The following is a 12,706-nucleotide window of genomic DNA, read 5'->3' on the forward strand; positions in this document are numbered from 1 at the left end:
TTAATCTCCACGGTGGCGTGGAACATACCTACGAGTGTAGATGTAATCCCACACTTCCTCTGTGAACCTCTGTTCATCCTCAATGAAAATACCACTGCCCCCCCCCCCCCATACTGTGTGTGTGTGTGTGTGTGTGTGTGTGTGAGGCTTGGCAGAGGCACAGAGGCCTGACTGGAGCAGCCACATCTTAATGGAAACACAAGGCTTTGGTATGCTAACACCAGTCTGCCACACACACACACACACACACACACACACACACACACAGGGCAGCTCTTAAATCTTTGTCTCAGGATGTGCATACACAACGCACGCACACATTGACAGCCGCTCGTTTCACAGGCCTCAAAGTTGACGGACAGAAGATGTCGGCCATATTTTTCTGGGAATTAATCTGTGATCTAAGAACTGGCAGCGGAAAGTCCTAAACCAGTTTAACCAGTCGACCCGCTCTCTACGTCCCAGTTAAACATGTCCACTCGGCCTCCTTTGTCCCGCCGCGCCCGCCAACCGTCGGAAATGTGGTGTTAGCATATTAGCATATTGCGGGGTGAACCCGCGCGGGTCGCGTCACTCTGCTCAGGGGGCGCTGCATTCACTCCTTCACGAGCAAGGAGGCAACAACGCGTTCAACTGTTTTAAAGCTGTCGAGGTCTGATGGTGCTCAATGCGGGATTAACTGAATTGTGCTCGACCTCCACCCTGACGGAGGCCCGATCCCAGCCTCTGCCCCGACGGAGGCCCGACCCCAGCCTCTGCCCCGACGGAGGCCCGATCCCAGCCTCTGCCCCGACGGAGGCCCGATCCCAGCCTCTGCCCCGACGGAGGCCCGATCCCAGCCTTCGCCCCGACGGAGGCCCGATCCCAGCCTCCGCCCCGACGGAGGCCCGATCCCAGCCTCCGCCCCGACGGAGGCCCGATCTCAGCCTCCGCCCCGACGGAGGCCCGATCCCAGCCTCCACCTTGACAGAGGCCCGATCCCGGCCTCCGCCCCGACGGAGGCCCGATACAGCCTCCACCTTGACAGAGGCCCGATCCCAGCCTCCGCCCCGACGGAGGCCCGATCCCAGCCTCCTCTTGACAGAGGCCCAATCCCAGCCTCCCCACCCCCATGGAGGCCCGATCCCAGCCTCCGCCCCGACGGACTCTGGGATTTGAGGCGCTCCCATGAGTTCAGTTCCTCTGTCTAAGGTGCGTTAAGCTTTGTCTGAGCTCTTTCCATGAATCGGCATTAGACGCTGACCTCGCCCGAGGAAACTACCCACAAGTCATTGCAATGTGACCGTAAGCACGGGATCCCCTGTGGACGCATGGAGAGGTAAAGAAAGGTGTGTCCAGCCTGTCACATTCAGTTTACACAGATACGTTAAGGATGAAATAAGGAACAAAAATGATATATTGGCGTCGTCACGGTGACTGTTGTTTGTTTGTTTGTCTGTTGCTTTTACTTTTTCCTTCTGTCTTTCTAAATGGACTAAATTTAAAAAAGGCTACAAGACAAAAAGCTATATTTATGATGAACGCCCCCCCCCCCCCCCCCCCTTCTGCTGCGGCTCCCCAAAGCCACCACTGGGACGGCGCAGCAGAGCCCCCCAGCTGCTATCTGGTCCCCCAGGTTAAGGTTGGGGGAGGAGGTGGAGGGGGGGGGTCTTCAGTTATTGTTTGTTGTGACTCTCGCCTGCTTTCCTGTCGAGGAGCTCGTCAACACATCCTTCCTCCTCCTCTTCACCACTCACTGGTCCACCATTCGTCTCGGTGTCCCGTCCTCTGCCCCCCCCCCCCCCCATCACATCACATTCCATCCCCCTCACTCGTTTCCTCTGCTCGTGTGTTTCCTCTCTGAGGTCGTCCCTCGTATCCCTCCGGCGTTCTTGTTTTCACGCCGGCGGCCTCTCCGCTGCTCGCCTCTTCGTCACGGTTGCCAAGGAGATGCTTTTATCAACCACGTGCTGACTGCTGCGCTTTTGCAAGGTCGTCTGGCGTCTATTTGTTGATACTTTCATTCAACTTCCTTATTTATCATTGAGTTCCCCCCCCCCACAGACACACACACACACCACGCAGTGACCTCACCGTGTCACCTGACTGCTTCATGTGACCGCGGTCTTGTGAGCCGGTTTTGACTCTTAACGCAGTCAAGCTCTTTCATTCACATTTATTTTCCGCAAAACAAGCACTTAAAAAAAAAAAAAACTGCTCAGAGATTCAATGGAAGTTAGTTTCCATTTGCACCGTTTGAGACCAGTTGAGCCATTAAAACGAGACAGTTTCTCATAATTAAGTCATAAATATGAGACCTGTGAGACCTGCAGGGTCAGAACTCAACGTCTGTTGTTCCACTTAATCTGCGATATCTCTAATCAGCAGATATTGAGAGAAATGATTGACAGTTGGTTGATTTGAACGTCAGCGGGTGAAGGTGTAGATCAGTAATTAACATCCTGTTTGCCAGCGACGACTTCACATTCTTCAAAAACACAACCTGTTTGTTTTTAACCCACCCGACCACATTTTAATTGTTGCCTTCGAAGACGTCTGAATCTTCCATCTGCTGCTGATTATCGTCACAGTCAAACCACACGCATATTTTTATTATAAGGGCCAAAAAGGCACATCTCCTCATCAGCTTCTGACGATCTGTGGGATTAAATATCGTTTCTTTACTCGCAAAGAGGCCCTCTCTTTATCACAATGACGCGTGAAATAAAGGAGGATTGGAATGTTTGCAGTGGCAACATGCTGCAGATTAAAGTCCTGAATTGTGTCACAGAATGTGTTGGGTCACATTATTTGCTGCTACATGTCCCGAGGCATCGTTGCTTTGTGGCGCTTCGTATCTTTTGATTGCCATCCTTTAAAATTGGTCGGCTTTCCGGAAAGGCAAGTAAAAGAATTTCAATACACAGGGTGTAAACAGTGTGTAAATGACAATAATAAAAAAAAATCTTTAAATCTTATTCCTCATTCCTAATCATATGGGTTATATTTTGCATATTTATGGACAGTAAACGAGAATATCAACAATCATTAATGTGTTCATTAACCATCTTCAGGCGACCTGCAGGCATCAATAAAGAGTATAAGAGTCTGAAGAAGAGTGTGTCACTCTTTATTTCCTTTAACCATGTGTAGCGCGTCGTCTCTGCCCCCTAGTGGCACGTTGTGGAACTCCTACGCAGCAATGCGGCAGAAAAACAAACAGAAAGCAGAAATACATTTCTTTTTTTTTTCTTTGAGCACACAGAAGTTTACAACATGACCTGTAAATAGCACCAGGTTGACGTACAGTTCCAGACGTCCACACCGAGGATGTGAACCGGTCAGTAGAAACCCGCGTCGCCCGCTTTGTTAATTAATCATTTCTCTAATACAAACAGTTTAATACAACGCCAACGATGCAGTCACACATATAAGTTAAAGGAAAAGGTCAAATACAGAGACAAAGCAATCAGGATCAGAGGGGGGAGGGGGGGGGGGGGGGGGGCTCTATGGAGTAAAACCTCAAAGGGAGAGACAGGACATCTGGGGAGGGGAGGGGGGGTGTTTTCCATGTCCAGTTCATTTGCATTTGATGGGATTTGAGAGAGAGAGGAAGTCTTTTTTTCTGTAGCTCGGATGCTACTCGTCTCCTTTTTGGTTGGCCCCCTCCTCGCCGTAGTCTTTGACTCCGCCCTCCACCTCGGCCCGCTGCTGCGAGTGCGCGGCCGCGGTGCCGTTCGCCTCGGCCAGGTAGGCGTCCGAGTGCCTCTCCAGCTCCGCCCGGATCCTCTCCAGGTGCTCCGCCAGCTCCCCCAGGCTGCCGCACTGGCCCTCCACGCTGCTCACCCTGCCGCCCACGGCCTTCACCTCCCTCTGCGCCTCGACGGCGGCGCTGCGGCAGCCCCGCAGCTCGCCGGCCAGCCGCCTCCTCAGAGCCACCAGCTCGCCCTTCAGCTGGGCCAGCCGCCGCTCCCCGGCCCCCAGCAGGGAGGCCTGGTGGCCCACCAGCCTGGTGATGCCCTGCACCTGGTCCACGATGTGGTGCTCCCGCTGCTCCCAGGAGGCGTTGGCTTGGCCCACCTCGCTGGCGATGAAGCGGAGCGAGTCCTTCAGGCCCTTCAGGGTGCGGTTCACCGAGTTGATGTTGACCTTCAGCAGGGTGATCTCCCCCCGCACGGCGCCCTGCGTCTCTTCCTGGGCCAGGTGGAGGACCAGGTTCTGCAGGGTGCTGTTGAGGCGGTCCAGCTGGCGGGCGTGGGAGTCCAGGCGGTCCGTGGTCTCCTTGCCCATCCCTTCGCACCCCTCCTCCACTTCGGTGACGCCGGCGCTCCCCGCTGGCGGGCCGGGCGGCGAGCAGGAGGAGGTGCAGAGGAGCTCCAGATCCGTCAGCTGTTTCTGAATTCGGTCAAGGTCTCCTTCCACCCTCCTCCGCACGGAGTCGATCTCCGTCTCCAGCGCCGGGACCACGTGGCCCTCCAGCAGCGCCGGGGCGGTGGCGTTGCTCAGCTCCTCCACCGCCACGAACACCCTCTCCTCCAGTTTCCTCAGCTCGTCATCCAGCAGGGTCTTGAAGCCGTCCAGACCTCCGAGGGGCCCCGGCGCCCCGTCGGCTCCGCCCTCCGTTGCGTTGAGGCGGACCTCTATGTCCACCAGGCGGGTCTCGATCAGCGTCTCCACGTGTATGCTCTGGTCGGCGAGGGCGGTCCGGAGCTGCCGCTGAGACTCCGTCAGGCCTTTGAAGGACTCCTCCAGGCGCAGCACCCGCTGGGACAGACTGTCCACCTGCAACCGCCAATCAGACGTCAGTTCACCAGTGACACCAGTGCGATATGGACAGGTGTGTGTCCTACCTGTCCACAGCAGCTCTCGGTGAGCGTCAGACCCTGGATCTGGGCCTGCAGGGAGCCCAGCTCCTCCCGGATGCCGCTCTCTCGCCCGTCCAGGGACTGCTGCATCTGCTGGTGGCCGTCCAGCTGCTCGCGGTGGCACTGGCTCTGCACCGCCCCGATCTTCTCGTCGCAGTGGCTCTCCAGGCCGGCGAGGCGGCGCTCGAAGCCGTCCAGCATCTCGGCGCGCACGTCGGCCAGCCTGGCGTCCAGGACCTCCTCCAGGTGGAGCACGGAGCCTGGATGGGAGGCGGGGAGCCCCCAGGCTCCTTCCTGCAGCCTCTTCAGCTGCCCGTCGTGACCCAGGACCATGCCCTGCAGGCGGGGTGCGCGGATTATTAATAAGCACATGCATGTTTGCGTATCGGAGGGGACCAGGACCAGCAGTGAGGGAGCATTTAGGATGGAGTCATGTGAACTGATGCAGCTGTTTGAAGGAACATAAATCGATATTTAAGTACGGCGATGACATCACCTGGATCTCCTCCAACACGTGCGTTTTGGCTCGCAGCTCGTCCTTCACCTCCGTCACCCGGCCGGCCAAGTCGCCGAATCCGCCGAAGCCCCCTCCCCCCTCCGGGATCAGCCCGAACCCCACCGCGGCGTCCCGCGGGCGGGGGGCCGCGCTCGGCATCAGGGAGCCCAGGACCCTGTTGGTGTCCTCGCCCAGGGAGGTGCGCAGCCGCTCCTCCAGGCCGGCCACCGCCCCGCTCAGGGTGTCCAGGCCCTGGGTGAGGCGCCGCAGGTCCTCCTCCATGCGGTCCAGGCGCTCCCCGGTCACCCCCGAAACTCCCAATCGGTTTCCTGTGAAGAGGAAGGGGAAATGTCTGCTTTTGTTTGTTCCTCAGGAGGAAGGGAGGGGGGTGTGTGGGAGGGACGGGGGGGGGCGGCTCTCACCGTGGTTTGGCTTTCCGTTGCCGGCGGGCAGATGCCCAGTGGGAACCCCGGGTATCGGTCTGCCGGACTCCAGCTGGCCTCCTCCGGGCCTCTGGTCCACGGGGGGCCACTGGGGGAAGCCCTTCGTCCCCGGGCGGTGGGGGACCCCCCCGCCTTTAACCTCGGGCAGCGCCGAGGCTCCGTCGTGGCAGTTCTCTCCGGAGTAACCGGGGCAACACCTCCACTCCAGCTCCGTCACCGACTTGTACCCCACCTTGTACTTGGGCTTGTGACAGGTCCTGTACCTGCAGGGGACAAGTTCACTATCACAGGCATGGAGGCGGTTACCATGGTGATTAGGACACGCCAAGCGGTAGGAAAGGAGACCGGATGAGGATGCTACGGTTCGGCCGCCATCATTTGAACGAACTCACTACTACATTGTTTTGATCTACACCTGGAACACGCGTGTGCGTGCTGGCTGGACACTAGAGGGCAGCACGGATGCAGATGTTCCTCACCCTGCAGCGCGAGGAACATCTCTAACAGGGCCCATCCTACTCAAACCTACATGACGACGGGGCACTTCTGGCCCCAGATGCACTGGGTGGTGTACTCGGCCTTCACGTAGGAGGTCACTCCGTCCTGCACGGTGCACGAGACGTTCTTCTGGACCACGAAGGCGCAGTGGTTTCTGTGTGGGGGGGCAGAGAGGAAAAAACACACTTATACAAGCTGCATAATAACTATCTGAAGCATGTTTGCATGTCACACTACTGGAGGCAGAGATACAAGAGGAGGAATCTGTAACCACAATAACAACACAAACTTTATTTGCCTTTTTTAGTTTCTTTGGAACACTAATTATTATTAGTTATACCATTGAAATGAACATTTCTATCCAATGAAGTGATGACCAGGATCCTGAACGTTTGAACCGTGTGTTTCATCCGCATAATGCCGGGAGCTGGACCGCCTCCCAGGCCGTCGCCACGGCAACGGACGAACGTTCCGCCTGTGAAGCATTTCTGACGTTCAGCAGGGAGCCATCAGCAACACATGCGGTACTTAACGTCGCTCCACAGCTGCTTCAGGACACTGGGGGGGCAAGTTAACAGGTTCAGGCCGTCCGTCAGAATCTGTGAGAAACCGCTGCTGCTCGGTACAAACCGCTGACTTGTGTTGACAGCGTGTGCGTGTGTGTCACCACTCTCCCCGTGTTGACATATGTCAACGGAGGGTCGGGGGGGGGGCGGTCAGAATGACAGAGCGCTCTTTCATACCAGCCTGGCAACCTGCTGCGCTCTGTTACGGAAGTAGCGGTTCGGGTGTGATGGAGTTCTTTAAGCGCTTTGAACCTCAAACACATTTTCTGTGTTGAAGCTTCTGCTTGTTCACATCACGCGTGTTTTTGGCCCCCCCTTAGGCCCCCACATAAAGGGCTCAGGTCATGACTATGTCCCAGTTTGATTGGAGAGGGACATATTAGCAGAGCTCTCACTGGCGTGATGATTCCTGGAGATCATCCAGAAGATATCTTCATGAGAGCAAGTCGGTGTTTCCAGTGAGGGTCTCACATTACACACAGCGCCAATCAGCGTCCACCCATATTTATTTGTCAGTTGCACATCTGGGGGGCGACCTTCAGACTCACTCTCCCTTGTGCACGAATCCAGATGTCCATCGGATGAAAAGGAGGAAAGAAATACATATTCTCCTGGTTTCTGTTCCTGCTCCCCCCTCGTATCTCCCCCCCCCCCCCCCCCCCCTCACCCTACGGGCTTTGACGGGGTATAAATACTCTGATAAATACTCTCCGATGTTCCGTTTAGCCCTCGTCGGTGACAGATGGGAGGCCACGCAGGAGGACCCGCTAGCCGCCAGACAGTAAAGGTCACTGAGGTCGGGTCACGCTAACAGCAACGTGGTACGTTTTATTCACTTCTTATCCCCCCGAAGCTTCTGGGTCCCACCTTTCTTCTGCTCCTTAACTCCTCCAGAGACCCTCATCTTCGTCTTAGCCGTCTTCCTCACGCTTCTTCAAAGTCTCCAGCTGACACCAACAATCCTTTGTCATCTGGTCCCACTGTAAATATTTTCAGTGTATTATTTACCGTTCTTAAATCGCTCCGAGGTCCCGAGGTGGGGGGCTGGGGGTGTGGGGGGGGTAAGAATTCCCATCCCACATTCTCATGGTGTTGGACCACCTCCCTCTGCTGGGCCCAAAATAACTCACCTTTACCTCCCCCTCAAAAAAGATGACCTCCCTTCTTCCTGCAGGTAATCTTCCACTGGCCCCGCTTCTGATATCACCCCCCCCCCCCGCTCTTCTTCTGTTGCCTCATCGTAACCCCGATACCCCCCCCTCGTTACTGTCCGCTCTCGCCCACCTGGGGGGCGGTTCTGGCGGTTGAACCAGATTTATGTCCTTTAGCGCCGGTGTCTCTGGGGGGGGCGTCTCTTTCCACACGTATACGCTCTTAATGGAGACGTTTCCTCGGCAGCTGGAGGCTCCTGTTACGGTTCAAACCTTCACGGCGTTTCAGGGGAATCGGTCACGAGCTCTTTGGGTTCTTTAGTTTTCCTCTTGAGTGTAAGAAGCTCAAAGCCGGTAGTGTGAAATCACACAATCACATAATCTTCTTCTGAGTAATAAAAGCGTTCTGTGTTCTTGAAATAAAGAGGGGGGGGGGGGGGGGGCGGTAGATCTGTCATGGTCAGCGGGAGGACTAAACCGGAGAGTGTGGAACAGGAGTCGGCTCCGTGAGGAAAACCAAAGAGGAACCAGAAGAGGAAAGGAAAGAAAATCCCACCGACAGCAACTGGTCTCCTTCTGGTCTCCTTCTGGTCTCCTTCTGGTCTCCTTCCGATCTCCTTCTGGTCTCCTTCCGGTCTCCTTCTGATCTCCTTCTGGTCCCCTTTCTCCTTCTGATCTCCTTCTGGTCTCCTTCTGATCTCCTTCCGATCTCCTTCTGGTCTCATTCTGGTCCCCTTTCTCCTTCTGATCTCCTTCTGGTCTCCTTCTGGTCTCCTTCTGATCTCCTTCTGGTCTCATTCTGGTCCCCTTTCTCCTTCTGATCTCCTTCTGGTCCCCTTCTGATCTCCTTCTGGTCTCATTCCGGTCTCCTTCTGGTCCCCTTTCTCCTTCTGATCTCCTTCTGGTCTCCTTCTGGTCTCCTTCTGGTCTCCTTCTGGTCTCCTTCTGATCTCCTTCTGGTCTCATTCTGGCCGCCTTTCTCCTTCTGGTCTCCTTCTGATCTCCTTCTGGTCTCCTTCTGGTCTCCTTCGGGTCCAACCTCAAACTCGTGATCACAGGTCAGCGCTGGAAATCTAAAGCTCCGTCTTCCCGCTCTCCACCACAACGTCTGACCACGCTGCCCCGAACGCCAGCGGCCATTTTTCTGTGTACCGTTGCCATGGCGGCGTTGTAGGAGAGGAAGACCAAACTTCAGCGTGAGGTGAGGATTTATAACTAATAAACAATCAGCCGTGAGGTCACGAGGCAAAGATGTAGCATTTTAAACATGAATAATTGTAATAATTAAGCTCAACTTCACTCTTTGCGTGTTTCTATTGTTTGCGGTTCTGCAGCGGCAGATTTGAGAAAGAAAACGGAGAGTTTTACTTTGACCTTTGGCAGGAGAACGGCTCAATTCTTGTCCAACACAAACGTACAAAACGCGACCTCTGACCTCCACCGACTAGCCCCCCCCCCCTTTGATCTCCTTCCCATACGTCATCGAAAAGCCCCGGCGTATGTGGCTAATGTGATCAGCGGAGGCATGTGGCGTCTGTGGGATCCCTAATTGATTTATAAATCAGCTGGTTCACCTGTCGCCGTGCAGCTGGTCGAAGGGCCACATGGGGAGAGATGCCTGTGGGCCGCTGGAAACGAAGCAGCTGGATCAAAGTGTTATCGGTTACTGCATTATTGAACTATGTTGTTCATCTTCATGTATTGTTATACTTTGTTTTATGCGGTTTGGAGGCGTCAGACGCATCGGATCTGTTGGCCGAGGCTCAAATATCGGGAGGAAAACACAGATTTGGTGCGTTCGTGAAATAAAAACTTCAGAAGTCAAAAAGAATTGTCCGAATGTGGTTCCCTTGAATGGCCGTTTGCCTCCTGGTGCTCATTGGCTCCTTTGCAACAAAGCATGTGACAACCACAGAATACAAATGTCTCCTTTTGTATCAGCACACTGAGGACTGTGAAATCCAATGTCTCGCCTCCCAACACAAAGGTGATTCAACACAAAGCCTCCAAATAAAAAAAAAAGCATTCAACAGCTGAGAATTTTTAGATATCTTCTTTCTATAAAAAAAAAAACAGCCAGTCAGTTTTTTTTACAAGCTGTAAACACACAGAAGTGTGATCCTTAACCAGAATACACACACACACACACACACACACACACACACACACACACACACACACACACACACACACGTGTTACAGCATCTGTGTTATTTTTAAATGTGTTTTTTTTTTCGGGTCGACACTGAGCTCGTATGTCCGTGGCGGGGGTCTGACCCTGACACGTCCCCGGGGGCCGCTGCCCTTTATCAACACTATTGTTGGACACACACACACACATCGCAGATACCAGCTTCTACCGACCAAAAAGGATTTTTTTATTCCAGTAAACTCGCACCTCGTATTTATTAAAGGCGTCAGTCGGAGGTTGAATAACCTGTAAACGATTTGGCTGCAGAATCTGGACTCCAGAGTAACTCCAAAGACTTTTAAAGACCTCACGCCGGCTTCACGGCCATAAAGCAAACTTAAATACGTGTGGATGGGGGGGAGGGGGGGGGGGATGCTGAGGAGCCCGTTGCCATGGAGACCAGGGTACGTCTGTGTGAGTGAACAAACCTCTAGAACCATCAGAATGCAGAGGAATGGGCTGTACGGTTTGATGTAAGAAGGAGATTTCATGAAATGACACGTTTAAATATGCAAATATCTGACAACATACAATATTCCCCCACATGCTGAAAACCCCAGAAACTCTCCGTTGCTTCTGTCTCACCTAAAGATAAAGTAACGATCCTTTTGAAAGAACCATAAGAAGCCTCAGTGACGTCATCGCTCATATCGGTTGTACCGTTTCTACAGTAAAGTAAACATCTGGACACATTCACACCCCCCCCCCCCCCCCCCCCCCCCCCCCATAGTGACGCCCTTGTTTTCATCCGTCAGTGCTGCCCTGATGTGAAGTTGCCAGATGTTTTTAGGTGTGAACCACCGAGCCGCTCTGAAGGCGTGCGGCGGGAACAGAGGCTCGATTCGGGGATCCGTTACCGAGTCCGAAGCCCCGACTCGATACCACATTCATGGAGCACGTGCGTCTCTTCTTCTGGGAGGGGGTGGGGGGGGGTCACTTACTTGTGGCGCGTCATGGGCTTGCTGGGGGGCTGCCGCGGGTGGAGTCCCGCCTTAAACAGGTGGTACCGGTTCCCGTGGAAAGGGTTGACGTGTCCCCCGTAGAACGCTCCCTTCCCGGCGGCGCGCTCGGCGAGCATCGCCGCGAAGAGGAGCAGCTGAGCGGCCACGTGACACCGCGCGGTCCGCATCCTGCTTCTTCTTCTTCTTCTTCCTCTCGAGGCTCTAATTCATTCGCTTCTAAAGTCCCGCTCACGGAAAGGCAAGAAACGGGAGTTAAAAAGTAGTTTCCTCAAAGCGTCCCTTTCTTTTCTCTCCCCCCCCCCCACGACCCCCCGTCCCCCCCCCCCCCCCACCTCCCGCACACGTCCTCCTCAGCGGGCCCCGGAGGAGCCGCGGAGCCCGAACGGCCGCAGCAGCATCAACAGCAGCATCGCGCCGCGGAGTGAGTGAGCGCAGCGCGCGAGCGCGGCGGGCAAATAAAGGGAAGAGCGGGGGGGGGCACAAAGGTGTGCTGGAGGAGAAGGATGGGGGCGGGGTGGGGGGTGGGGGGGGGGTAGAGCTGCGTACACTGTACACATGCAGGAACTGAAGTTCTCTGCACTTTCTCTGCGTAAGTGTGTGTGTGTGTGTGTGTGTGTGTGTGTGCGTGCGCCTCTGACGGGGCAGGCGGTCCTGTATTTGCCCCCCAACTCCAACCAGGGGGAGAGCCGACTGCTCATATTATCTGATGTGCGGGACTCCTTCCCGTATGACGCACACGCACGCGCACAAAATACACACATTCAGATATCAAAAGTTATGAAGCTTTGCCACCTCGTTTCCTGCTGAAATCTCCAACAATATATATATATATATATTTATTTATTTTTCCTCTATTATAACTTTCACATCATCATCATCAACATTTTCTTTGGAATGTTTAACTACATATGTGACAAATAAATGTTCAAACTGATGACGACAGTGAAAAAACCCGATGAGGCGTCATTCCGTCGGGCCGGTCGAGGCGCTGCGGGTCTGGACTCAATGGACCCCCCCTCTCGCCTCGCTGCGGTGGCTCGTTGAGCATCTCAGCCTGAATTCATGCTCAACTGTGTGATCGGTGTTTGTTGAGGCCTAAAAATATGTCCGACCCTTTATTGTAAGAAAGGTGACGTTTTGAGAAGAAGTCCCGAACCATCTTCATTTCTCATTTAATGTTTGCGACAAAATGGAAACATAAAGAGAAGCTTGGATGCTGCAAATGATGCTGCGAAACAAAGCCAAGCAGGAGTGACAGGGAACCTGCAGTTCTCCGTACGGCCACTGGAGGCGCCAGAGAACAAGGTCGTCCCCATAGACATCTATGTAGAAACGACAAACTACAACAGAAATAAAGATGTTTTTCCATCTTCATAAAACTCCCCAGTTTGTATTATGACAGAGCTTGAAGTTAGCTAGCCGCTAGCTCTCTGCTCCTCTGTCGGCTCCTCAAAGATCTACCACCTTCATGCAGGTCTGAGCCCCTTTGAGTCTGAAATATACAGAATCCGCAGCTTCTTCGATGATTCGAAAATAATCATTTAGTCAATTCTGA

General features: G+C 54.3%; 1 protein-coding gene across 1 annotated transcript; it reads right to left on the bottom strand.

Annotated features, from left to right (window-relative positions):
* Positions 1–3,093: 3,093 nt before the first annotated feature.
* emilin3b (elastin microfibril interfacer 3b) lies at positions 3,094–11,591 on the bottom strand. The gene is made up of 6 exons (XM_078081958.1): positions 11,131–11,591; positions 6,313–6,435; positions 5,763–6,046; positions 5,341–5,669; positions 4,830–5,180; positions 3,094–4,761 (listed from the first exon to the last, which is right to left on the bottom strand). The coding sequence occupies exons 1-6, from the start codon at positions 11,316–11,318 to the stop codon at positions 3,619–3,621; spliced, it is 2,418 nt and encodes an 805-aa protein (XP_077938084.1). The 5' UTR covers positions 11,319–11,591; the 3' UTR covers positions 3,094–3,618.
* Between the last annotated feature and the right edge of the window lie 1,115 nt (positions 11,592–12,706).

Source organism: Gasterosteus aculeatus, chromosome 2 (assembly GCF_964276395.1).
Source record: "Gasterosteus aculeatus chromosome 2, fGasAcu3.hap1.1, whole genome shotgun sequence".
NCBI classification, from domain to species: domain Eukaryota; kingdom Metazoa; phylum Chordata; class Actinopteri; order Perciformes; family Gasterosteidae; genus Gasterosteus; species Gasterosteus aculeatus.